The sequence below is a fragment of the Symphodus melops genome (assembly GCF_947650265.1).
Source record: "Symphodus melops genome assembly, chromosome: 13".
NCBI classification, from domain to species: domain Eukaryota; kingdom Metazoa; phylum Chordata; class Actinopteri; order Labriformes; family Labridae; genus Symphodus; species Symphodus melops.
The window spans coordinates 1,915,659-1,942,966 of record NC_136703.1 but is presented as its reverse complement, the minus strand read 5'-3'; the positions used below and the strand labels follow the sequence as shown (position 1 = coordinate 1,942,966).

General features: G+C 42.3%; 2 protein-coding genes and 3 long non-coding RNA genes across 11 annotated transcripts; 3 read left to right on the top strand and 2 right to left on the bottom strand.

Annotated features, from left to right (window-relative positions):
• Positions 1 to 307: 307 nt before the first annotated feature.
• On the top strand, positions 308 to 17,100 carry LOC306834114. 4 transcript variants are annotated; one of them, XR_013780447.1, is made up of 5 exons: positions 308 to 453; positions 1,428 to 1,489; positions 15,749 to 15,927; positions 16,079 to 16,162; positions 17,016 to 17,100. It is a non-coding gene; the product is annotated as an uncharacterized lncRNA (long non-coding RNA). The 4 variants fall into 4 exon arrangements; XR_013780450.1 differs by lacking the exons at positions 308 to 453; positions 1,428 to 1,489 and adding exons at positions 3,517 to 3,606; positions 4,238 to 4,418; XR_013780448.1 differs by lacking the exon at positions 1,428 to 1,489 and having other exon boundaries at positions 309 to 453.
• On the bottom strand, positions 2,269 to 7,063 carry LOC306834092 (keratin, type II cytoskeletal cochleal-like). Of its 2 annotated transcripts, none has more exons than XM_079359859.1 (9): positions 5,765 to 7,063; positions 4,600 to 4,808; positions 4,455 to 4,515; positions 4,269 to 4,364; positions 3,944 to 4,108; positions 3,708 to 3,833; positions 3,371 to 3,591; positions 3,208 to 3,266; positions 2,269 to 3,011 (listed from the first exon to the last, which is right to left on the bottom strand). In XM_079359859.1, the coding sequence occupies exons 1-9, from the start codon at positions 6,332 to 6,334 to the stop codon at positions 2,755 to 2,757; spliced, it is 1,764 nt and encodes a 587-aa protein (XP_079215985.1). In that variant the 5' UTR covers positions 6,335 to 7,063; the 3' UTR covers positions 2,269 to 2,754. The 2 variants fall into 2 exon arrangements, with proteins under 2 accessions (XP_079215985.1, XP_079215986.1); XM_079359860.1 differs by having other exon boundaries at positions 2,269 to 3,008.
• LOC306834093 (keratin, type II cytoskeletal 8-like) lies at positions 15,648 to 21,919 on the bottom strand. The gene is made up of 9 exons (XM_079359861.1): positions 20,181 to 21,919; positions 18,218 to 18,426; positions 18,073 to 18,133; positions 17,887 to 17,982; positions 17,562 to 17,726; positions 17,329 to 17,454; positions 16,993 to 17,213; positions 16,830 to 16,888; positions 15,648 to 16,632 (listed from the first exon to the last, which is right to left on the bottom strand). The coding sequence occupies exons 1-9, from the start codon at positions 20,697 to 20,699 to the stop codon at positions 16,403 to 16,405; spliced, it is 1,686 nt and encodes a 561-aa protein (XP_079215987.1). The 5' UTR covers positions 20,700 to 21,919; the 3' UTR covers positions 15,648 to 16,402.
• LOC306834115 lies at positions 17,139 to 18,281 on the top strand. The gene is made up of 3 exons (XR_013780451.1): positions 17,139 to 17,228; positions 17,856 to 18,036; positions 18,193 to 18,281. It is a non-coding gene; the product is annotated as an uncharacterized lncRNA (long non-coding RNA).
• On the top strand, positions 18,317 to 27,308 carry LOC306834112. Of its 3 annotated transcripts, none has more exons than XR_013780444.1 (3): positions 18,317 to 18,433; positions 25,916 to 26,350; positions 27,224 to 27,308. It is a non-coding gene; the product is annotated as an uncharacterized lncRNA (long non-coding RNA). The 3 variants fall into 3 exon arrangements; XR_013780445.1 differs by having other exon boundaries at positions 18,334 to 18,433; positions 25,703 to 26,350; XR_013780446.1 differs by having other exon boundaries at positions 18,334 to 18,433; positions 25,703 to 26,350; positions 27,221 to 27,304.

Below are 27,308 nucleotides of genomic sequence, written 5' to 3'. Positions count from 1 at the left end.
ATTCCTGCTTTAATGTTTAGGGGCTGATGCTGTGCTGTACCATCATCACCAATCATATGTTTGTCTGACAGGTAGGCCTATGCTTTGTATGTTCTGTAGTTTTTAAATTTTATCAGTGCTGTTTTGCCTTTGCATGGAAGTCTTTTTCATATTAAATACTTACAAATAGGTTGATGGTAGTTTTTGTAAAAATAATAATAAAAAAAACATAGATGTAGAAGCAGAGTAAACATTTGTGTTAGCAAACTTTTTCTTTTGCAATTCAACTGTGTTTTTACTTTCTAATCACATAGTAAAATAATTATTAATTCTCCTTGGCTGCCTGACGTTTGCAATTACGGGGCTGGAGCTGTGCTGTACCATCAACCAATCACGTTGTGTTTCTCTGACAGCTGTGTGCCGATAATTAAACGCCATAAACCGATCACAGAGTCTGCTGATACAGAACAAAAGGTAAGGGGTTACACAAGCAGCCTGTGTGTGTGCGTGCGTGTGTTTTTTAAACATATATATATATATATATTTTTTTACTTTTAGTAATGGCTTTTTTCACTTTGGTAATGGCAGTTTGTCCTTATGATGATGACAGACACGAGACAAGTCTCTGAGCATAAAGAAATGAATTTTGGTTTCATTATATGTAAAATCCTATATTTTATATGTTAAGTGAGTAGTGTCTGAGATGTTTTTACATTTTTCTTTGTGACTGCACGATATAGTCCACTACATGAGACTCATTATACAGTATAAAGAGCAGGGAATGAGTGAGTGATTTCGCACACAGCCAAAGTGTTATGAGATAACTGATCACTAGAGGGCATCATTACATCATGGTGGCGCCTTTTTTTTCTTGACTTCATAAAAACAGACACAATAGAAGAAACGTAACACATGCCTGAAGATTTTTGAAAAAAAATAAACTGAAGGCTATATATATGCATTCTTATTTTCAATCTTTCTGCAGGCTATTTACCGTGTCTGGTTTATACATGTTCTGTTTGAGTGTAAGCTTTCCTGCAATAAGCCTTTCTCAAAAGAAAATAATGGTAATGCCTCATCTTTTTTAAATATATAATTAAAATATTACTTATTCACAGATTTTATGTAAATTAATCTTTACAATGAATTAGATATATTTTCAGGATCATGACCGCAATACCCAAGAAAATTTAAATCTACATCAATAAAGTTCCCTGATTTAAAAAGCGACTTTGGACCACTGAGCACGCTCAGAAACGTACTGAGCATTTTATCGTGGCAGCGTTAGGGGGACGTTGGTTTTCTTCCATTGACGTGAGACGAATGGCGGGAAGTTTGAATTGCGACTGATGTGTAAAAATTGGCTAAGTGGATGAGAAACGTTATTTATGGACCTGCATTTTCCATCAAACAAACAACACTTTGCTGCTGAAATATCCGGGATGAAGAGGATGAAATTACAACAGTACAGAAGCTGGTATGAGGCTTTTTTTCCTCCACTTTGTTGAAGGTAAGACCCCCGGCGTCTTTACTGTGAATGTGTTTTTGGCTAGCTAAGTCACATAAAGATGAAACGTACAGCAATGTAGTAAAACAATTACAAATTTGTAGCTCATAAGATAGTTGAGTGGCTTTTTCAAATGTTTAATGAGAAATGTTGAATTGAAGTTGTTTTAACCAAATACAGAGTTTACACCAATTAGCTGTTTCTGTAGCAATTAGCAGGTTACAGCTGATAAAATCAGCTCGTGACGTTTTTTGATTGAAAATTAAAAAACTCTTCCTTTTATATATTTTTTAAAACATGTTTTGTCTGAAATTGATAGTCTAATTGTTATTCTGCTGTTATTCAACCCTTATATTTGTAAACTAGATTATCATTTACTCTGTAGGATTCTAACCCACATGACAACATTAACCAAGCAGTGTTTAAAACCATTTGTATAGATCAAAGTTGAATCTTAACAAAACCTTAAAAGAAGAAACTGAACGACTGACGCGAGGATGAAATCAGATTTATTTCAGGCATTTGGTGGTACAGATTCATGATAAATCTGCTCTTTATCAGTCAGGCTTAACCATGTTTCATTTTTTATTAAGAGTGGAGATGGAAGTAAAGCAGGCTCAGGACACAGCTGAAGTGGAGAGCTCATTTTCTCTCCAAACAAGAGAAGAAAAGAGGACCCAACAAGTGAAATATGAGAGTGTTAAGTGTGGCTGCTTTTGATGACGTCACAGTGCACAGGATGATGGATGTGATACAACAGAGAAGACATTGCAGGCGTGACAGGTGTATGTTGTGTATTCTTATAATTTCAAGACCAGTTACACAATTCTGCCCCCCTCCTGCTCAAATCTTCAAAATGCTGTTTGTGTCTAGTGTGCAGTTATTGTTGCTTTGTACAGATTTTCTGTCGTGACACTACAAGTATTATCTTGTCTGTTTGACAGCACATCCAGCAACTAAAAGACAGCCTGGCTGACTGATCCAAAGAATAGAGGACAGACTCACAGCTCTGCAGCTCTGTTTTTCAGGTCTAATAATCTCTTTGCCTCTACTTTTGGTGATGTTATCTGTTATTCCCTCTGTGGTGCAGATAAGGGAGGAGCATCTCAGGGACTAACTGCCAAAAGAGCTGTGCCATTACTTTCATCTGCCATCGGCTGTATTATGAGGGGTATTGAGGGTTATGGGAGCTTTGTGTGAGGCTGGAGGTTTAAGAGGTGGAGAACAAACTGGGAGAAGAAGAATGAAGAGAGCGACAACTGCTGGATTTAGTAATTGCGGCGAGTGCTCTTTTGACTTGAATAGACGACGCTGCTGCCTCCGCTGCTGCCTCCGCTGCTGCCTCCACCGATGCCGAAGCCACCGCCGTAGTTGCTGCTTCCACTGCCACCAAAGCTAGCACTGTAGCTGCTGCTGGCGCCAAAGCCGCCTCCACCGCCGCCGCCGCCGCCGCCGCCGCCGCCGCCGCCGCCACTGTAGCCGCCGCCACTGTAGCCGCCGCCGCCATAGCCGCCGCCGCCACCTCCTGTGTTTTCAGATGGAATATTCAAAATCATTATTCCTTGAATCTCATGAGGTGCTCTTGATGTGATACTCAAGTGACACGGCTCCAGAAATCATGCCATCACATTGAAACTTTTCTCATTTTCAGTTTTTTATTACATGACTGTCTTTAACATGGCCTGGATATTGAAATGTAGAGGTATTTGTTTAATACATACCTGAACTGGAGGTTTGCGACACTATGTGGACGGTTGCAGATGGACCACCAGCACTAATCCTGAAATGTGTACAGAGATAAGAATATGAAGCTGTGGAAGTTCCTGCACTATGTATTTTACGTCATGATTGGATGCCTCTTTTGTCCAAAGTAGATTAGATTACCTGGACTCTTCTCCCTCCAGCAGCTTTCTGTAGGTGGCGATCTCAATGTCCAGAGCCAGCTTGACGTTCATGAGCTCCTGGTACTCACGGACCTGGCGGGCCATGTCCTGTTTGGCTTGCTGCAGGGCATCCTCAAGGTCCTTGATGCGGAGCTTGGCATCCTTCACTGCCATTTCCCCACGCTCCTCTGCCTCAGCAATCTGGGCCTCAAGGTTGGCTCGCTGGCAGGTTGGAAAGTAAGCAGATGCTTTAGAAATGAGATCAAAACACTTTTTCTTTTTTTTTGTGGCTGAAAGGTCTCAATATGTATCGTAGTGATGGTTATGAAGCTGCTCACCTGTCCTTTGACAGACTCAATCTCATTCTGGAGACGGCTAATCATGCGTTTGAGCTCAGCAATCTCACTCTTGCTCTGGTTGAGGCTAGCTCCTGCGTTGCCTGCGGAGCTCTGCATCTCCTGGAACTAAAGTAAAAAGTTAAAAATGACTCTTGTTAGAGATTCCAATTTCATTTGATATTGTAAAACTTGTATTTTATATTGAAGTTGTGGGTGAGGTAACTTTTTCTACCTACCTTTTGCTCGTACCACGCCTCTGCATCAGCACGGTTGCGTTTGGCAATTTCATCATACTGAGCCTTGACATCTGCCACAATGCTGTCCATGTCCAGGTTACGGCTGTTGTCCATCGACACAAGGACTGAAATGTCCTTGATCTGTCCCTGAAGCTCTGCCAGTTCCTGCACAAGAGATGCATGTCATTTTTAAAATTGGACTCTTGCATTGCATGTTTTTTTCTTTATATGTACCCAAGAGAACCAAATATTCCTCTTTTAATGTGAGCAAAATGATTTTTTTTATTAAAAAAGGGAAGCAAAGAGGCAGACATAATTGTCTTACCGCCTCAAAGACGGCTCTGAGGAAGTTGATTTCATCCTGAAGGCTGTCGACCTTAGCGTCGAGGTCAACCTTGTTCATGTAGGCTGCATCGACATCCTGTGAGCAGAGAAAGACAAAGCGCACTGTGTTGATGAAGGTTTGATTCCAGTGGTAAAGTAACATTTATCATCCCAGATTAACTCTTACCTTCTTGAGGAGCACAAAGTCATTCTCTGCAGCTGCACGCTTGTTGATTTCATCTTCATATCTGACACAAATATATAAATATTTAGCAGATTGAAAGATACAGTGTTTCTACTACTGCAGGTGGTCTGTGCAAGTATCAACTTACTTGACCTTAAAGTCCTCTACCAGTCCCTGCATGTTCCTCAGCTCTGACTCCAGCTTGGTCTTCTCATTGCCGAGACCGTCGAGCTGTCTGCGCAGGTTTGCAATGTAGGCCTCAAACATGGCATCAATGTTGGAGCGGCTGGTGGTCTGATCCTGCAGCAGGTTCCATTTGGTTTCCAGCACTTTGTTCTGCTGCTCCAGGTAGCGCACCTAAAAGGTACAAATGTTTGCATAATTAAGTACTTGTGGCTTTCTTTCTAATAGCCATCAGGGGGTGACTCAACTCATTACCAAAAGAAAGTCAACCCAAAAATGACCCTACTATTAAGTTATTACATCTATGAAATACTTTCCTAAGAAGTTCATGGCTTGACAACTTATTCCAGCTTCAACCTACCCACCTACTTATGAAATATTGTCACATTTGGTTGCACAAAACTAAGTTTGCAACTTTCAAATTGCCCCACTCCAGGCTTCAAAGGGAGGGATTCACAAACCAATGAGTGATAAATTAAATGGGGAAAAATGTTATTGGCACAACTTGATCACTTTGTTAGATTTATTTTTAAAACTTAAAAAATAAAATAAAATGACCTTTAACAAATGAAATAATGTTTATCAATACACATCTGCCCCTTTCTTCATGAATTAAGCATGCTCAATCAAATGTTAAAATTATTTTACATTTTTGTTTCACTTTATTAAGTTGATCCCCAAAGCTGTGTCTCACACAAAAAGCAAAACTCTGAAAACATGATGGAACGATTCTTCCTCATGCAAATCCGAAACCTACAAAAGGCTTTTGGTGTGATCGTGTTGCATCTTTTTTTTTTCTTCTTTTTTTCTTCTTCATTCATTACAGCTGCAGCTCAAAGAAAATTAGGGGTTAAATAGTACTCCAGATTTCCTTCTGTCAGAATTGGAGCTGTTGATGCTTGTTGAAACCCATTTGGTTTCGGTGTTGGCCTCCCAGTCTCTATTTTGTGCATCCAACATAAATATTTGACATACTTTGTTTAACCTAATGTACACTTTGATTGACATTAAAACTTTCCAGCTTCAAATGTCATATATTGCATGACAAGATCAATTTAAAATAAGAAGTAATACTGTGAATATTCATCAACTGAAGCAGTTTCCTGAAGTTAGAGAGAAGAAATTCTTACCTTGTCAATGAAGCTGGCAAAGCGGTTGTTGAGGTTCATGATCTGGTTTTTCTCTTTAGTTCGGACAGTCGAAATGGTGGGGTCGATTTCAAGTTGAATAGGGGCCAGCAGGCTCGGGTTGGATTGTACTTGTGTGATGAGTGGCATACCTCCGGGGCCACCGCCACCAAGACCTCCGCCAAGACCTCCACCAAAACCTCCGCCAAGACCTCCGCCAAAACCTCCGCCACCACCACCAAAACCTACCCCGCAGCCACTACCAAAACCTCCGCTGCCACTACCACCAAAACCTCCGCCACCTCCACCGGCCCTAAAACCATAACCCATACCACCACCACCACCACCACCGTTACTAGCCCTAAAACTGTAAGCAGAATTCATGCCCCCCCCCTTACCAAAACCACTACCACTTCCCCTAAATCCTCCGAAAGTGGATGTGGACATCCTCGGGCCTCCACCCACAATCGCAGATTTTGAGGTCCATCCTCCACCACCACCAGATATAGAACCACCAAAATTGCCACCAGCACTGGATCTGACAGAGGTGAAGCTGCTCCTCTTGGAAGTCATATTTTCCTCTGACAGCAAAGAAGTCACAGACAAAAAGGGAGAGCAGTGAGAGAGGTATGGCAGAGCGCACTAAGAGGAAAGCCGAGTCCCTCTAAGTGTCTTCTTGCTCTCCGTGAGGGACTTTTATCTGCTTCTAACAGTGTAGGAGGTTTCAGTAAGCTCCACCTCCCCCTTTCACCTGCCTCCTGTTACCTGGATCCTGGAAGGTGCACTTGCAGCCAAGAAGTATTACAGCTTGGATCAGATCAGCCAGTTAGATTAGTCACAGTGCCACCCCTGTTAGGTGATCATGGCTTGACACACCCAGGTTGCGGATGAATGGCATCAGCCCCGCGGGTTAGGAGGGGAGGAAAGACATGTTGGAAAAGGAGTTCTTTCTTGATTGGCTGACGCATTCTTTAAAGGCACTGGTGGTTGGAGGAGTTTAAGGGTGGGGTTCAGAGCTTTATGCTCACTAATCCATAACTTTCTACTTCTCAAAATGTTATGAATTCATAGTGTGAATTTCTAGTGAGATACTTGTACAACACTGTTAAATTTGACTGGATGATTGTAAATGGACATTTTCTAAGCACATGAGAACATTAAATTTTTTACATACAAGAACCTGGGTTTATTAGCAAGTAAGATTAAATTATTATCTTGATGTTTGGTGCATATCTAAAGAAACTAATGAAATAATAAATGAACATGTTCATTCTATCCTTAGTAATGAAAAAACAGTACAGCTTATGCAGACTTATCCAAATTCTACAGAAAAACTTAAGACCATGTGCAAAGTACAGATGTGATGCATAAAAGACGAGTTATGCCTTCATCCAATGTAAAGCCACTACATGTATAAGTCTGGATGAAAGTCAAAGCAGAAAGAAAAGGACGTTAGCATAATGTCTTAAAAAAGTCAACCTGACTCTGTGCTCTAAGAAGAGTTAGACATCAGACATTATATGCAAAGGGATTCATGTTTTCAGAATATTGTTGTATTTTTATTCTTTTGGAGAGTTTTTTCAGATTGTGCATTTAATTGAAACAGATTGTTAAAGGACTTGTGGATGTCTTGAGTCAGATCAGAATGCACAGGGTATTAGAAAAGTTTGGAGGTTCGGCTTAATGGTTCTTAAAGCTATGGTTTCGAAAACATGGCTGTTTAGTAAACTGAAGTGACTTGGGGGATCCAATTCTTTTGGCGTGACTTTGCCAGGACATAGTTGCGCTCGCAGTGTCCAATCTTTTCATGGACGTCCTGAAGGATGAGGGAGCAAACTCTGGAGTGTCTGGAGAGAATTACAGGGTGTTTAGTGTACTCTGGCATTGCAGCTTTGACCTCCTACTCTGAGTATGCCTTGCTGCAAAACTGGATCAAGTTTGTACAGTTGACTGTTTCTTTTAACATGCTGATTTTTCTGCAGTGCCTGTATGTCTTCTTCATACCACTGATGTTGACTGTAGCTAATGAGTTCATTTTCAGCTTCCTGTAAGTCTTTTACAGTGGGCATTTCTTTGTGCAGTTTTTCTTTGTACTCCTTCATTTGTAGCACCACTTGTGTCTGTAGCTTTAATGGATCGTCTTCTGTTTTACTCAGGGTGCTTTGTAACTCTTTTCTTTTATCTTTCAGCTGGATCATTGCTTCTTTTACTTTTGAAATCCATGCAACTGCCCTTTTTAATCTGTCCCAACTGGAGTAGTAATCAATCAGCTTGCCAAGAGGATGTTGCCTTTCTTTTAACAGTCAACCTGTTCACTGTTATGGTCTTGTTTTTGACCTCTGGGTCATCTGGACGAAGCTGACTTCGAATGTTTGGCGCATTTGGCCATTCACTTTGGTCCTGGAGCAGAAACTTTGGACCATTGAGCCATGTCTGTTCTTGCTTGAAGATCTTTGTCTTTGTTCCCCTAGTAGCCAAGTCTGCAGGATTCTCCCTTGTTTTTACATAGTACCATTGTTTTGGTGCTGTAGCCTCACGGATGAGATTCACTCTGTTTGCCACAAATGTTTTAAAGCGAGTGGAATCATTGTTTACATAGCTGAGCACAGTGGTACTGTTGACTGTTGCAGTGGAATTTGCGTTGGAATTTGCGTTTCTGTTTTTAACATTTTGTCATTTCACCATGTTTGTTTTGCAGGACTAGGTAGGATGCTGTACCATAGGCTTTTTCACTTGCATCTGATAAGTGGTTTAACTGAGCTTTGATTGTGTGTCCAAATTCATCAGGTTTTATACACCGTTTCACTTTGAAGTCTGCAAGCTCAGAAAAGTCTTTCAGCCATTGGTACCACATCTTACAATGAGAGCTGCTGATTTCTTCACCCCAACCTTTTTTCTCTTTGCAGAGGTCACGGAGGAGCAGCTTTACAGGGAGGATGACAGGAGAGAACTACCCTAGAGGATCATAGAGGGAGTTTACAACAGACAGAATGCCTCTTCTTGTTGCTGGTTTGTCCAGGGGTTTTACACAATAAATGAATGTATCATCCTCTGTGCACCACTGGACACCAAGAGCTCGTTCTGAAGGCAGGATGTCATGTGTGAGTTCAAGATCTTTGTACTCACTGGCCCGCTGCTCAGCTGGTACAGATGTCAGAACACTTCTGCTGTTGCTCACCCATTTGGTCAGGTTAAACCCTCCTTTCATGCATAGACTGTGCAGATTCCTGATGAAATTGACTGCTTCTTTTTCTGTGGGCATTGCTCTCAAGCAGTCATCCACATAAAAGTGCCTCAAAACAGTTTTTACTGCTTCTGGATCTGCTGTTTCTTTGCTGTTCTCCGTAGTGCATATGTAGCAATGCTGGGGGATGATGTTGCACCAAAAATGTGCACAGTCATTCTGTACTCTTTGAGGGGGGCATTCAAGTTTGCCTCTGGCCACCACAAAAAGCGTAACATGTCCACATCCTTTGTTTGGTACTTTTACCTGATAAAACATTGATTCTATGACTGCCATCATCGCCACTGGCTCTTCGCTGAATCTTTGTAAAACACCAATGAGTGTATTGATGAGATCAGGAGGCAGTGCAGTCAAAAACAACTCTAATTTCCTTCTTTTTTGGGTGGTACACCCCATGATGTGGGATGTACCAAACCCTGTGATCATCACGGTGTATCTGCTCTGGGGGTATTTCCTCAGCATAGCCTTTTTCCTACAGTGATTTCATGAAGGCCTTGTAGTCTTCTAAAAAGGCTGGATTCTTTTTGAGCTTACTTTTCAGGCTTGTGGCTCTCTGCTCTGCGACACAGCGATTGTTAGGAATTTTAACAGTTTCTTGCTTGAATGGCAGCCCAATGCTGTAACGTCCATCCACACATGTTTACCGTCTTTTGAACTGATTGTATAAACTGCTTGTCCTCCTGTGACATTTCTGCCTTGTCGTCATAGTGTCGCTCTGGGAAGTCTGTGTTATATTGCTGCACCAAGAGTTGCTCAATTTCAGTGAGGGAGACCTGATTTACCTTGTAATGCACTGAGTTGTTGTCTGCTGCCCCACACACCATCCATCCATCCCAGCATAGTTTTAACTGCAAACGGTCCGTTGTGCTGGCTGTTTATTACTTGCCACGGCTCCATTGCTTCGGGGTTATTGGCACCGATCAGGAGACGAACATCTGCATTAATTTCAGGTAAGTACACTTCTGCCAGGTAAGGCCAGTTTTTCAAGTGATGTGGTTTTGGCATGCTCTCTTGTTGTACAGGAATAGTGCTGTGAGTAAAGACCTTTGGTAACTGGATGTAAGCTGACTCGTCGAGGCCTGACCCTTCCAAATCAGGAAGCATAACACTTTTAAACAGCTTCTGTCCTTTTTCTTTGTCTTGGCCCATTGTGTTTAGCACAATCTAAGTTGGCTTCCCTTTAACATCCAATTTCTTTTGGAGTTCCTCTGTACAAAAAGTTCCTGTTCTTCCTGGATCAATGAACGCATATGTTTCAACACATCCCACCTTTTTGTGATCTCACCTTAACAGGGATGATTGACAGCAGACATTCCGAGGCTCCTGCAGCAGTGAAGCCAACAGTTTGTTGTGGGACAGATTGTGGAGGCCATACTACACCCTCTCTTGGGTCCTTGGGGCTGTCCTTTTCAATGTGCAGGATTTGTGGATGTTTCAGTGAGCATCTTTTGCACTGTATTCGTTTTCTGCATGTTTTAACCATATGCCCAGGCGTCAAACATCCAAAACATAGTCCATTATTTCTTAAAAAGTCTATTCTGTCTTTGTGAGTCAGCTGCTGAATCTTCCTGCAAGACTCCAGTGCATGGTTGTTCTGACAGTAGTGGCATGGTGGCCCAAAGGCAGTGACAATAGTAAATGCTACACGTACAGCTGCAGTGACTTGTTTTGGTGCTACATACCTTTCCATTGTGCACAGTCATTCTGTACTCTTTGAGGGGGGCATTCAAGTTCCATTGTTACTTGTGTTGCAATACTGCAAAACATCCTCCATAGTGTTCTTACAGCTGGTGAGAAACGGAGCATAAGCACTCATAGCTTTTCCATCTTCTGCTCTGATAGATGGCCACTGCAGGGCTTTCTTCATACAAGCACTCACAGTAATCAACTCATCTCCAAAATGCTTTTCAATGAGCCCTTTTGCCTCTCTGTAAGCCTTTCTGGGGGGCATATGCTCACAGCTGCGCACAAGCTCCTGCGGTTCACCTGCTGTATACTGTAGCAGATAATAAAGCTCATCAGATTCATCATCAGTCTTTGCTTCAATATTCTGTTCAAAAGCCCTAATAAAGTTTTTAAAAGTCAGTGGATCACCTTTAAAAACAGTTACTTCTTTTACAGGTAATTGTGACAGCTGGTTTTGTTTCACAAGCATTTCAGTTATTTCGTTTTGTTTATTCATTACTCTCAAAATGTTACTTTCACTCGTTTCATTGGAAGGCTGCGCTGTGGCTGCTCTTGCAGCTTCTCTTGGCCTAGTACTTGCTGGCAGACCAGGCTGTGGGCTTGGCCGCCGAGGTCGGCTGGCTGCAGGTAAGTTCACAGGTTGAGCAGGTTCCTCAGCTTGACCACTCGATGGAGCCACTATATTTGCATATTCATTCATGCCATCCACACCAGCTTCTTCAAACTGACTGAGGACTTGTACCTGCGCTCTTTTTTCATGCTATTGTAGTTTCCAAAGAGTTTTTCTAAGCGGGCCGTTATTTGCGCTGTTTCAATCTCCATCTGGGCTGCAATACGCGCCTTTTGGATTTGAAGTTTTTGCTTTTCTGCTAGAAGTGCTGCCCGCTGTGCTAAAGCCGCTAGTTTTGCGGTTTCTGTAGCGCAGACAGATGATCGTTTTGATGTTACAGAAGAGCGCCCAGTTTCTGATCCTACTTTTGACGCACTTTCTCCCAGATCCAATTCATCATAATCATCCTCCTGAGCATCATCATTTTCACATTCTGCAGCTGCATTGCCTTTTTTGTGAGTGCTTAACCATACATTACTCTTACACACAAATTCTTCTATATAGCTTTTGCAGTTTTGGTTTGTACCAAATCTCTTCATCAGCCAGTCTTTCTTCTTGATATAACAAATGGCCTATTTCAGTAGTTAAGTCCTTGAATTTACACATTACGTTTAGATAGATAGATAGATAGATAGATAGATAGATAGATAGATACTTTATTGATCCCGAGGGAAATTTAAGGCATCCAGCAGTATACAGACAGGCAGGACACAAGACATTAGTTACAATACACACCCGCTGTCCCCCCTCCTCTGTATACAATAATCCCCCAAACAAGATTTAGCAGCCCCTATGTGACTAAGAGTAAATATAATTACAGGTTAAACCTGTGCAGTTAACATTAGCATTAGACTTAAAACTTATATAGCATAATGTACATAACCTGTGAAGGAGAGAAAAACATGTGCTGATTAAAAGAGACCTGTAAAACAGTTAAAGAGCCTTAGAAACAAAGTGCTGACCTTCTAGAAACTAGTTACATGTGCATGTACAGAGGTGTTTGAGGTAGTGCCAGAGGTGTGAGTACAGTCATTAAACAGTTAACACAGGGATGCAAATTGTGCCATTGGTATGCTCAGCAACATAAAGGAGCAGTGATTAGCATTAAGTGTCCAAAACAATAAGGTTAAACCAAGGGTGATTAGGGTGATTGCCATTTAAAGTACCCAACTATTGAGGAGCAGATTAGCATTAAATGTCAAAGACAATAGATTAAAGTGACCAGTGCTCAGTAAGGTGACTATCAATATGCATTAAAGTGTCCAACTGGAGGCTGACTCTGAGGTCAGCAGTGCAGATGAGGAGTGAGAAAAAAAGTGAAAAATGAGTCCAGGGTTCACCGTGTGCTTCTTCCCTGCCGTGACAGTGAAGTGTTGTACAGTCTTATGGCCAGGGGGACAAAAGAGTTCTTGAGTCTGTCCGTGGAGCACGACTGTGACAGCAGTCTGTCACTGAACATGCTCCTCTGGCCAGTGAAGGTGCTGTGCAGAGGGTGTTGTGTGTTGTCCATGATGGAGAGCATTTTGTCCAGAGACCTCCTCTCTACCACTGTCACCAGTGAGTCCAGCTCTGTACCCACCACAGAGCCGGCCCTCCTCACCAGCCTGTCCAGGCGTGCTGCGTCCCTCTTCTTGCAGCTTCCTCCCCAGCACACCTGGACACCACAGACTGGTAGAACATCTGCAGCAGCTTTTTGCAGATGTTGAAGGACCCCAGCCTTCTCAGGGAGTACAGAAGACTCTGTCCCTTCCTGCAGGTAGTGTCCATGTTAGGCGACCAGTCCAGCTTGTCATCATTGTCTCATCCAGCTGCAGCCCCAGATACCCGTAGGTCCTGACCACCTCCACGTCGACCCCCCCCCCCCCCCCCCGATGGAAACAGGTTCTAGATGTGGTTTGTTCCTTCAGAAGTCCACCACCATCTCCTTGGTCTTGGAGGTGTTTAGCTGCAGATGGTTGGCACTGCACCACGTCACAAAGTCCTCAATCAGGCTCCTGTACTCCTCCTCCTGTCCATCCCTGACACAACCAACTATCGCAGTGTCGTCCGAGTATTTCTGCATGTGGCAGAGCTCAGAGTTATACTGGAAGTCAGAGGTGTACAGGGTGAACAGGACAGGGGAGAGCACGGTCCCCTGTGGTGCTCCGGTGCTGCTGACCACAGTGTCAGATGTGCAGTCCTCCAGTCTGACGTACTGTGGTCTCTCTGTGAGGTAGTCAGTGATCCACCTCACCAGGTGCGAGTCCACCCTCATCTCGGTCAGCTTGTCTCTCAGTAGGAGGGGATGGATGGTGTCGAAAGCGCTTGAGAAATCAAAGAACATGATTCTCATCACGCTGCTCCCTTTGTCCAGATGAGAGTAAGCCCTGTGTAGAAGATAGAGGATGGCATCGTCCACCTTTTCCTGGTATGCAAACTGCAGGGGATCCTGTGCGTGTTGGACCTGGGGTCTGAGGTGTTGGAGCAGCAGCCGCTCAAAGGTCTTCATAACGTGGGATGTCAGAGCGATAGGTCTGAAGTCGCCTGGCTCACTGGGGTTTTTCTTCTTGGGGACCGGGGTGAGGCACGAGGTCTTCCAGAGCACAGGAACCTTCCCAAGCCGCAGGCTCATGTTGAAGACGTGCTGAAGTGGCTCCCCCTGCTCAGCAGAGCAGGCCTTTAGCATCTTGGGACACACCTTGTCCGGGCCTGCTGCCTTCCTGGGACGGAGTCTCTTTGCTCCTTGCTCACCTGGTCTCTGGTGATGGTGGGGGAGAGGGGGGATGGATTGTCTCTCACAACTGTCGCATAATTCCTTTCACTAAATCAACATTATCAGTGTCATCCATTAATTTTTCAATTTCATTTTTCTTGCTTGTGATATGTCCCAAAACTCCTCTTCTTGACTTCATTAATCTGGGTAGCTTTTCCTCCAATGCTTTCTCAGCTTCTTTACTCACTCGGTTTGACTCCATGGCCTTTAGATCCACTTCTTTTCCATCCATTTGTTCCTTTGAGTCAGTTTCTCCTGCCGATCCCACTTTATCGCGTTCCTCGGCCATTGTGCGTAAATTGTGCGAATCCTCTTCTTTAAACACAGCTTCATCCAAAACGCAGTCTTGGCTTTGGCTCCGCGCAGCAGAAGATTCAAAGCTTGATTCCAGCGTGGTGTAATTGGAAGCATCCTTGGCCACACCACTATTGTTCTTTAGCATCTATGGCTACACAGGCTTCGAGTCTGGAGTGAAGATTTTCTACTATTGTAGCAGCTGTGCAGCGGTCTTTGACGTGACATCCGGTGTTTCCTTTGCTACCATAAACATTCTGGGTGCATCCGAATTGCCTACACAATCTGTCAGTAGACAGAAAGTCAACTATCCGTGCTGTATTCTTTAAGTACCTGTTCAGTAGCCACGCACAGTTGTCAATGAATTTGATTTGAAGGCACAGGTGAAGTGACGTTATATGGTTAATTTCACACAGCATTGTGGCCGTTAACAAGTTTGTCCCCCAGCTTGGTCTGCATTGCTGTTTCCAGCACATTTTGTGGACTTGTGCCGGGTGCAATACACAATGATTGGGAGCAGTTTCCATTGAAGTGAATTGTGTGCAGTCAGGAAAAGGTGGAAACTGCACTTATCTCGACAATTTGCTAATTTTTTTATTTTTATGTCTATATTGGATATTAAATGTTACGCCTTTGTACAAAGAGCACAGTTTTGACAAAGTTAAATTCCTTGTGTCTTAAGCATACCTGGCCAATAAAGCTAATTCTGATTCTGATACGATGCAGCAAATGTTCTCGTAACTCAAGTTGTTGCTGTACTTTCCATCCACAGAGAACTTCGTGGAATGCAACAGTGGTATTTGTGTTTTTTTGTTTTCTCTTCTCCTTGTTTTCTGTATCAACATATGATGTCAGTGAGTGTAGCAAGCAAATACATATTTCAGGTAAGTTGTAGTTTGACAAAGAATCCGCTGATCACAGTAAAATGTTGAATTAAAGGGTATTTTAACCCGATTTCAGTGTTTAAGCCAATTAGCTTAGCTGTTTATGTAGCTATTAGCAGGTTACAACTGGTAAAATCAGCTTGTGACGTTTTGTTCCACAAGTAGTGACTCAAAATAAAGAAACTTCCTTTATTATTTCTAGGAACATTTGAATATGTTTTGTCTCATATTGATAATTTAGTAGTTAATCTGCTGCTGTCAACCCTTATATTTGTTAACTAGATTATTTATATGCTATGCTAGGATTCTGACACACATGGCAACGTTAACCAAGGAGGTGTTCAAGCCAATTCATTTGTATAGATCAAAGTTGCGTCATTACAAAACCTTAAAAGAAGAAATTTGAACGACTGAAGTGAGGATGAAATCAGATTTATTTCAGGCATTTGGTGGTACAAATTCATGATAAATCTGCTCTTTATCAGTCAGCCTTAACCATGTTTCATTTTTTATTAAGAGTGGAGATGGAAGTAAAGCAGGATCAGGACACAGCTGAAGTGGAGAGCTCATTTTCTCTCCAAACAAGAGAAGAAAAGAGGACCCAACAAGTGAAATATGAGAGTGTTAAGTGGCTGCTTTTGATGATGTCACAGTGCACAGGATGATGGATGTGATACAACAGAGAAGACATTGCAGGTGTGACAGGTGTATGTTGTGTATTCTTATAATTTCAAGACCAGTTACACAATTCTACCCCCCTCCTGCTCAAATCTTCAAAATGCTGTTTGGGTCTAGTGTGCAGATTTTCTGTCGTGACACTACAAGTATTATCTTGTCTGTTTGACAGCACATCCAGCAACTAAAAGACAGCCTGGCTGACTGATCCAAAGAAGAGAGGACAGACTCACAGCTCTGCAGCTCTGTTTTTCAGGTCTAATAATCTCTTTGCCTCTACTTTTGGTGATGTTATCTGTTATTCCCTCTGTGGTGCAGATAAGGGAGGAGCATCTCAGGGACTAACTGCCAAAAGAGCTGTGCCATTACTTTCATCTGCCATCGGCTGTATTTTGATGGGTATTGAGGGTTATGGGAGCTTTGTGTGAGGCTGGAGGTTTAAGAGGTGGAGAACAAACTGGGAGAAGAAGAATGAAGAGAGCGACAACTGCTGGATTTAGTAATTGCGGCGAGTGCTCTTTTGACTTGAATAGACGCTGCTGCCTCCGCTGCTGCCTCCACCGATGCCGAAGCCACCGCCGTAGTTGCTGCTTCCACTGCTGCCATAGCTGGCGCCAAAGCCGCCTCCACTGCCGCCGCCGCCACCGTAGCCGCCGCCGCCGCCGCCGCCATAGCCGCCGCCGCCGCCATAGCCGCCGCCGCCGCCATAGCCGCCGCCGCCACCACCTGTGGTTTTCAGATGGAATGTTCAAAATCATTATTCCTTGAATCTCATGAGCTGCTCTTGATGTGATACTCAAGTGACACGGCTCCAGAAATCATGCCATCACATTGAAACTTTTCTCATTTTCAGTTTTTTATTACATGACTGTCTTTAACATGGCCTGGATATTGAAATGTAGAGGTATTTGTTTAATACATACCTGAACTGGAGGTTTGCGACACTATGTGGACGGTTGCAGATGGACCACCAGCACTAATCCTGAAATGTGTACAGAGATAAGAATATGAAGCTGTGGAAGTTCCTGCACTATGTATTTTACGTCATGATTGGATGCCTCTTTTGTCCAAAGTAGATTAGATTACCTGGACTCTTCTCCCTCCAGCAGCTTCCTGTAGGTGGCGATCTCAATGTCCAGAGCCAGCTTGACGTTCATGAGCTCCTGGTACTCACGGACCTGGCGGGCCATGTCCTGTTTGGCTTGCTGCAGGGCATCCTCAAGGTCCTTGATGCGGAGCTTGGCATCCTTCACTGCCATTTCCCCACGCTCCTCTGCCTCAGCAATCTGGGCCTCAAGGTTGGCTCGCTGGCAGGTTGGAAAGTAAGCAGATGCTTTAGAAATGAGATCAAAACACTTTTTCTTTTTTTTTTGGCTGAAAGGTCTCAATATGTATTGTAGTGATGGTTATGAAGCTGCTCACCTGTCCTTTGACAGACTCAATCTCATTCTGGAGACGGCTAATCATGCGTTTGAGCTCAGCAATCTCACTCTTGCTCTGGTTGAGGCTAGCTCCTGCGTTGCCTGCGGAGCTCTGCATCTCCTGGAACTAAAGTAAAAAGTTAAAAACTCTTGTTAGAGATTCCAATTTCATTTGATATTGTAAAACTTGTATTTCATATTGAAGTTGTGGGTGAGGTAACTTTTTCTACCTACCTTTTGCTCGTACCACGCCTCTGCTTCAGCGCGGTTGCGTTTGGCAATATCATCATACTGAGCCTTGACGTCTGCCACAATGCTGTCCATGTCCAGGTTACGGGTGTTGTCCATAGACACAAGGACTGAAATGTCCTTGATCTGTCCCTGAAGCTCTGCCAGTTCCTGCACAAGAGATGCATGTCATTTTTAAAATTGAACTCTTGCATTGCATGTTTTTTTCTTTATCTGTACCCAAGAGGACCAAATATTCCTCTTTTAATGTGAGCAAAGTGATTTTTTTTATTAAAAAAGGGAAGCAAAGAGGCAGACATAATTGTCTTACCGCCTCAAAGACGGCTCTGAGGAAGTTGATTTCATCCTGAAGGCTGTCGACCTTTGCGTCGAGGTCAACCTTGTTCATGTAGGCTGCATCGACATCCTGTGAGCAGAGAAAGACAAAGCGCACTGTGTTGATGAAGGCTTGATTCCAGTGGTAAAGTAACATTTATCATCCCAGATGAACTCTTACCTTCTTGAGGAGCACAAAGTCATTCTCTGCAGCTGCACGCTTGTTGATTTCATCTTCATATCTGACACAAATATGGAAATAATTAGCAGATTGAAAGATACAGTATTTCTACTACTGCAGATGGTCTGTGCGAGTATCAACTTACTTGACCTTAAAGTCCTCTACCAGTCCCTGCATGTTCCTCAGCTCTGACTCCAGCTTGGTCTTCTCATTGCCGAGACCGTCGAGCTGTCTGCGCAGGTTTGCAATGTAGGCCTCAAACATGGCATCAATGTTGGAGCGGCTGGTGGTCTGATCCTGCAGCAGGCTCCATTTGGTTTCCAGCACTTTGTTCTGCTGCTCCAGGAAGCGCACCTAAAAGGTACAAATGTTTGCATAATTAAGTACTTGTGGCTTTCTTTCTAATGGCCAGCAGGGGGTGACTCAACTCATTACCAAAAGAAAGTCAACCCGAAAATGACCCTACTATTAAGTTATTACATCTATGAAATACTTTCCTAAGAAGTTCATGGCTTGACAACTTATTCCAGCTTCAACCTACTTATGAAATATTGTCACATTTGGTTGCACAAAACTAAGTTGGCAACTTTCAAATTGCCCCACTCCAGGCTTCAAAGGGAGGGATTCACAAACCAATGAGTGATCAATTAAATGGGGGAAAATGTTATTGGCACAACTTGATCACTTTGTTAGATTTATTTTTAAAACTTAAAAAATAAAATAAAATGACCTTTAACAAATAAAATAATGTTTATCAATACACGTCTGCCCCTTTCTTCATGAATTAAGCATGCTCAATCAAATGTTAAAATTATTTTACATTTTTGTTTCACTTTATTAAGTTGATCCCCAAAGCTGTGTCTCACACAAAAAGTAGAACTGCTGCAAAACACTGAAAATATGATGGAACGATTCTTCCTCATGCAAATCCGAAACCTACAGAAGGCTTTTGGTGTGATCGTGTTGCATTTTTTTTTTCTTTTTTTTTTTTAGATGGCAAGCTGAGGTGTTTTTGCCACACCTTAGCCCCGCCCCTCCCCATAAACCTCAAACTTTACCGCTCCCTCGCCTCCGGCAAACAAACTTTCACTGAGATAACACGTCTGCAACAGCCCTCTGCCTGGAGTTGTTAGGGTTCACATCAATTCAGTTCTGGTGCTTGAATCAAAAAAAAAAAAAATGTAAGTTGTCAATACACCCTTAACTTATTTGTCCTACTTGCAGAGGTTGAAATCTTAATTGTGTTGGTAAAATTTAAAAAGATTTTATTGTATAGAACTTTGCTTCTGTACCACAGATCAGGTGTGGCTTAACACTGGTTAACACTCAAATGGAGAATTTTTGTCTCTCTGTGTGATTTGTTTTTCATTCTTGCCACAGAGAAACGCCCTTGTGTGACTTAAAACCACCATTTTTGCTTAATACCTCATCATATGAAACAAAAGTCAGAACCTTTCAAACATCTCAAATCTTAACAGAGGAATTTAAGATTTTTGAAATGCATTATAGGTGTTTAGGGTTTACTGCAGCACTATTATAAACTTCTACCATGGTATGTCTTTTTTTATCTAACCACAAATGTCAGGCAAGTGTTACTACATTTTTTTTTGGATAGTTCCAGAAAGGAATATTAAATGCACTTTTAATTTAACTTTCATTAGTAACAGCTGCTGCTCAAAGTAAATCAGTGGTTAAAGCTTTTAAGTGTTACATTAAATCTTTTCAACCTATTTTTTAGATAGTTACACAGGATTATTAAATGCACTTATACATAAAAGGGATTTTCAACTTTCATTCATTACAGCTGCAGCTCAAAGAAAATTAGGGGTTAAATAGTACTCCAGATTTCCTTCTGTCAGAATTGGAGCTGTTGATGCTTGTTGAAACCCATTTGGTTTCGGTGTTGGCCTCCCAGTCTCTATTTTGTGCATCCAACATAAATATTTGACATACTTTGTTTAACCTAATGTACACTTTGATTGACATTAAAACTTTCCAGCTTCAAATGTCATATATTGCATGACAAGATCAATTTAAAATAAGAAGTAATACTGTAAATATTCATCAACTGAAGCAGTTTCCTGAAGTTAGAGAGAAGAAATTCTTACCTTGTCAATGAAGCTGGCAAAGCGGTTGTTGAGGTTCATGATCTGGTTTTTCTCTTTAGTTCGGACAGTCGAGATGTTGGGGTCGATTTCAAGTTGAATAGGGGCCAGCAGGCTCGGGTTGGATTGTACTTGTGTGATGAGTGGCATACCTCCGGGGCCACCTCCGCCAAAACCTCCTGCGCCAAAACCTCCTGCGCCAAAACCTCCTCCGCCACCACCACCAAAACCTCCGCCACCTCCACTGGCCTTAAAACCATAACCCATACCACCACCCATACCACCACCACCACCACCACCACTATTAGACCTAAAACTGTAAGCAGAACTCATGCCCCCCCCATTACCAACACCACTACTGCTTCCCCTAAATCCTCCGAAAGTGGACGCGGACATCCTCTGGCCTCCACCCACAACCGCAGATCTTGAGGTCCATCCTCCACCACTACCAGATTTAGAACCACCAAAATTGCCACCAGCACTGGATCTGACAGAGGTGTAGCTGCTCCTCTTGGAAGTCATATTTTCCTCTGACAGCGTAGAATTCACAGACAAAAAGGGAGAGCAGTGAGAGAGGTATGGCAGAGCGCACTAAGAGGAAAGCCGAGTCCCTCTAAGTGTCTTCTTGCTCTCCGTGAGGGACTTTTATCTGCTTCTAACAGTGTAGGAGGTTTCAGTAAGCTCCACCTCCCCCTTTCACCTGCCTCCTGTTACCTGGATCCTGGAAGGTGCACTTGCAGCCAAGAAGCATTACGGCTTGGATCAGATCAGCCAGTTAGATTAGTCACAGTGCCACCCCTGTTAGGTGATCATGGCTTGACACACCCAGGTTGCGGAGGAATGGCATCAGCCCCGCGGGTTAGGAGGGGAGGAAAGACATGTTGGAAAAGGAGTTCTTTCTTGATTGGCTGACGCGTTCTTTAAAGGCACTGGTGGTTGGAGGAGTTTAAGGGTGGGGTTCAGAGCTTTATGCTCACTAATCCATAACTTTCTACTTCTCAAAATGTTATGAATTCATAGTGTGAATCTTGAGTGAGATACTTGTACAACACTGTTAAGTTTGACTGGATGATTGTAAATGGACATTTTCTAAGCACATGAGAACATTAACATTTTTACATACAAGAACCTGGGTTTATTAGCAAGTAAGATTATGGGAAATTATTATCTTGATGTTTGGTGCATATCGATTCTGCTAAGAAACTAATTCATTATATCCTTTAGTAATGAAAAAACAGTACAGCTTATGCAGACGTGCAACAATCTGCAAATATCCAAATTCTACAGAAAAACTTAAGACAATGTGCAAAGTACAGATGTGATGTGATGCATAAAAGACGATTTATGCCTTCATCCAATCCAATGTAAAGCCACTACATGTATAAGTCTGGATGAAAGTGAAAGCAGAAAGAAAAGGACGTTAGCATAAAGTCTTAAAAAAGTCAAAGTGACCAGATTTAATATGAGTAAAAATAAGCAGCATGGTGGCTGTCCATGTGCCCTAAGAAGAGTTAGACATCAGACATTATATGCAAAGGGATTTATGTTTTCAGAATATTTTTTTTTTTTTTCCTCTGAGCATCGGAGAGTTTTTTCAGATTGTGCATTTAATTGAAACAGATTGTTAAAGGACTTGTGGATGTCTTGAGTCCGATCAGAATGCACAAGGCATTAGAAAAGTTTGGAGGTTAGGCTTAATGGTTCTTAAAGCTATGGTTTCAAAAACATGGCTGTTTAGTAAGTGTGTATTAAAATAGATAACTCATCAAATAGCTGTGGTTTTACACATTAGCATGCAGGTCTTTAAGTAAACTGCACAAGCCAAAACAACTAGACACACAACGCAGACACCATGCAGAGAAATGACCAAAGGAGAATGCTTCTCGATAAACGTAAAAGGGAAGTTCACACTAATAAGACATTCAATTGAGGTGGAGAAAAAGCACAAAGCCATGTGAATAAGAGTTTCTACAAAAAGAAAAGTGCTGGGCGGAATATAAAGTGACCTGTGGACAAACTTCATCCTTACTCCTCTGTAAAATCGATCCTTTTATTAATGCGTTCAGGCCGGCAGCTTGCTGCTGCTTGAGGGCACTGCACTTTTTAACTGCAATATGAATACCGCTGTATGTCAGAAATGTTCTGTCACTGTCACTACACTTTTTTTGGATCGCTACACATAGGAATATTAAATACATTTTAGACTTGTTACAGTAGAAGAATCAAAAAACAAATCACACAGGCTTAACGTTTAAGCAGATTTTACAGTTTGAGTGTAAGCTTTCCTGCAATAAGTTCAACCCCTTCTCAAATGAAGATAATGCTTATGGTTCTTCTTTTTAAATGAAAAATTGAAAGATCATTAATTCACCAATTTGATGTAAATTAATGTATAAAATAAATTAGAGATAATTTCAGGATCTTTACTGCAGTACCCCAAGAAATTAAATCTACATCGATAATCTTAGAAAGCTACTTTTGACCACTGAGCATGCGCAGCAGCGGACGGAGCATTTTATCGTGGAAGCGTCAGGGGACGTTGGTTTTCTGACTTGTAAAAATTGGCTAAATGGATTAGAAAAATTACTCTTGGACCTGCATTTTCGAACAAATGACACATTTGCTGGTAAATTATCAGGTATGAAGAGGGTGAAATTACAAGGGTACGGAAGCTGGTTTGAGGCTTTTATCTTCCAATTTGTTGAAGTTAAGACCCCTGACGTCTTTACTGTAAACGTGTTTTTGGCTAGCTAAGTGACGTAAAGATGAAAAATGCAGCAATGTAGTAGCACCGCTAAAAAAAAGGCAGATGATAAAATAGTAAATCAGATATTAGATGGGTTTTTTTGATGTTCACTTTAATAGTCCCTCGCCCTGTTGGCTTTTACTGGTTTGGGAGCATATTTTATGATTACCAGTCCTGTAGCAGCTGTTTTAAACATCACTGCACAGTCGCTCTGAACCACAGGAGTGCAAGGTTTCTGACACTGAAGACCAGGACGACGTAATCCATTTAAGTCCTTTATTCCAAGCAAAAAAGGAAGACTATTACATGTCCATGTACACAGGTAGAAAATCTGTGTGCTCCCACACCTGTAGCTCACTCAAAACCACATAGCAACGTCACAGGCGTCCATATAAAGGGAGGATCTTACCTTTACCAAATTAAATACCGTATTTTCCGCACTATAAGGCGCACCTAAAAGCCTTCATTTTTTTTCAAAAGCTGGCCATGCGCCTTATAATCCGGTGCGCCTTATATATGGATCAATATTGAGCCGCAACAGGTCTCGCAACTACGGTAAGCAGCCGCCGACTCAATTTTCCCCCGTAGAAGAAGTAGTGCGCGATGCATGCTGGGATATATAAAACGGCGTTTCATTTTCATTTTGTGTGTTTGTGTAAAGACCCTGAAATTGCTCCTATTAAGAGACACGCTTACAACGCAGAGTTTAAACTCAAGGCGATTAGCCACGCAGTAGAACACGGGAATAGAGCAGCAGCGAGAGAGTTTAACATTGTAACGGTTCATGTTGTAACGTCAGTAGTTGATTATGTGTTCATAATTCCGATTATGTGGAGAGTCAGTGAATGCACCAGCGAGAACGTGTGGAGCGGCTGTATGAGAGAACGCTGGGTGAGACAGTTGGATTGTTACGGCAAGTTATGTGTTGCTCTCTGCTGTAAACGGCGTGGTCACGGCCGACAGTGATCGGGTTATTAAAAGTTATTATTTGAACACTCGTCGTCCTTTAACGTCCGGACTACAATATTAACGAATCAATGGTGCGGAAGTGGAGGATGTTTTGTTAACATTCCCTTTAGCGCAGCACCGTCCAATGGATGCATAACGTAACCCAAGCCTCTACTGTAGCGCCTTATAATGCGGTGCGCCTTATATATGGAAAAAGTTTTAAAATATGTCATTCATTGAAGGTGCGCCTTATAATACGGTGCGCCTTATAGTGCGGAAAATACGGTAATGTTTTTACTTGGTTTTAATTCAAACGTAAACATTTTTAATCTCTATTTATGTTCTTAAATTGTTTTATCAACTCAACTTTCCCTTAAAAATATTTAGATTTTTAACGTTAGATTTTACCCTTAGCTTTTAACACAGGAAATTTCTATAATTTTAACCAAAACAATATTCAAAGTTTTACTGTATATGGCTCTCACAAGTCCCTTACCATAACCATTTTTGTGAGTGTTCATTCATTTAAATCTAAAGTCATGTGTCGCACATTATTTAAAAGTGACATATAAAGTTTTAAGGTGTGATTCTGCTTAACAAAGTATCACTGCTAGTGTCCAGATCATAAACTAACAGTGCAGTATGGGTCTGCTTCAAACATGAACATGTAGATTCCAGTGCCAGGGGGCTTTCAATCAATAGTCCAAAAACAGAAGATGACATCGAGCCCAGCGGGGAATCATGGGTGTTCTCTCTGCTACCAGACGATGTATCAGAGTATAATTAACATGACGTTTTTAATCACAGCCTCACAAACAGTACTGCAGCAATCAGTAGCAGCTCATGCTGCCTTGTGCAGCGGTCTTTGACGTGACATCCGGTGTTTCCTTTGCTACCATAAACATTCTGGGTGCATCCGAATTGCCTACACAATCTGTCAGTAGACAGAAAGTCTACTCCCTGTGCTGTATTCTTTAAGTACCTGTTCAGTGGCCACGCACAGTTGTCAATGAATTTGATTTGAAGGCACAGGTGAAGTGACGTTATATGGTTAATTTCACACAGCAGTGTGGCCGTTAACAAGTTTGTCCCCCAGCTTGGTCTGCATTGCTGTTTCCAGCACATTTTGTGGACTTGTGCCGGGTGCAATACACAATGATTGGGAGCAGTTTCCATTGAAGTGAATTGTGTGCAGTCAGTAAAATGTGGAAACTGCACTTATCTCGACGATTTGCTAATTTTTTATATTTCTATATTGGATATTAAATGTTACGCCTTTGTACAGAGAGCACAGTTTTGACAAAGTTAAATTCCTCGTGTCTTGAGCATACCTGGCCAATAAAGCTAATTCTGATTCTGATACGATGCAGCAAATGTTCTCGTAACTCAAGTTGTTGCTGTACTTTCCATCCACAGAGAACTTTGTGGAATGCAACAGTGGTATTTGCGTTTTTCTGTTTTCTCTTCTCTTTGTTTTCTGTATCAACACAATATGATGTCAGTGAGTGTAGCAAGCAAATACATATTTCAGGTAAGTTATAGTTTGCCAAAGAATCAGCTGATCACAGTAAAATGTTGAATTAAAGGGTATTTTAACCCGATTCAGAGTTTAAGCCAATTAGCTTAGCTGTTTATGTAGCTATTAGCAGGTTACAACTGGTAAAATCAGCTTGTGACGTTTTGTTCCACAAGTAGTGACTCAAAATAAAGAAGCTTCCTTTATTATTTCTAGGAACATTTGAATGTTTTGTCTCATATTGATAATTTTGTAGTTAATCTGCTGCTGCCAACCCTTATATTTGTTAACTAGATTATTTATATGCTATGCTAGGATTCTGACACACATGGCAACGTTAACCAAGGAGGTGTTCAAGCCAATTCATTTGTATAGATCAAAGTTGCGTCATTACAAAACCTTAAAAGAAGAAACTGAACGACTGACGCGAGGATGAAATCAGATTTATTTCAGGCATTTGGTGGTACAAATTCATGATAAATCTGCTCTTTATCAGTCAGCCTTAACCATGTTTCATTTTTTATTAAGAGTGGAGATGGAAGTAAAGCAGGATCAGGACACAGCTGAAGTGGAGAGCTCATTTTCTCTCCAAACAAGAGAAGAAAAGAGGACCCAACAAGTGAAATATGAGAGTGTTAAGTGTGGCTGCTTTTGATGATGTCACAGTGCACAGGATGACGGATGTAATACAACAGAGAAGACATTGCAGGTGTGACAGGTGTATGTTGTGTATTCTTATAATTTCAAGACCAGTTACACAATTCTGCCCCCCTCCTGCTCAAATCTTCAAAATGCTGTTTGTGTCTAGTGTGCAGTTATTGTTGCTTTGTACAGATTTTCTGTCGTGACACTACAAGTATTATCTTGTCTGTTTGACAGCACATCCAGCAACTAAAAGACAGCCTGGCTGACTGATCCAAAGAAGAGAGGACAGACTCACAGCTCTGCAGCTCTGTTTTTCAGGTCTAATAATCTCTTTGCCTCTACTTTTGGTGATGTTATCTGTTATTCCCTGTGTGGTGCAGATAAGGGACGAGCATCTCAGGGACTAACTGCCAAAAGAGCTGTGCCATTACTTTCATCTGCCATCGGCTGTATTTTGAGGGGTATTGAGGGTAATGGGAGCTTTGTGTGAGGCTGGAGGTTTAAGAGGTGGAGAACAAACTGGGAGAAGAAGAATGAAGAGAGCGACAACTGCTGGATTTAGTAATTGCGGCGAGTGCTCTTTTGACTTGAATAGACGACGCTGCTGCCTCCGCTGCTGCCTCCACCGATGCCTCCACCGATGCCTCCACCGATGCCGCCTCCACCGATGCCGAAGCCACCGCCGTAGTTGCTGCTTCCACTGCCACCAAAGTTAGCACTGTAGCTGCTGCTGGCGCCAAAGCCGCCTCCACTGCCGCCGCCGCCGCCGCCGCCATAGCCGCCTCCGCCATAGCCGCCGCCGCCACCACCTGTGTTTTCAGATGGAATGTTCAAAATCATTATTCCTTCAATCTCATGAGGTGCTCTTGATGTGATACTCAAGTGACACGGCTCCAGAAATCATGCCATCACATTGAAACTTTTCTCATTTTCAGTTTTTTATTACATGACTGTCTTTAACATGGCCTGGATATTGAAATGTAGAGGTATTTGTTTAATACATACCTGAACTGGAGGTTTGCGACATTATGTGGACGGTTGCAGATGGACCACCAGCACTAATCCTGAAATGTGTACAGAGATAAGAATATGAAGCTGTGGAAGTTCCTGCACTATGTATTTTACGTCATGATTGGATGCCTCTTTTGTCCAAAGTAGATTAGATTACCTGGACTCTTCTCCCTCCAGCAGCTTCCTGTAGGTGGCGATCTCAATGTCCAGAGCCAGCTTGACGTTCATGAGCTCCTGGTACTCACGGACCTGGCGGGCCATGTCC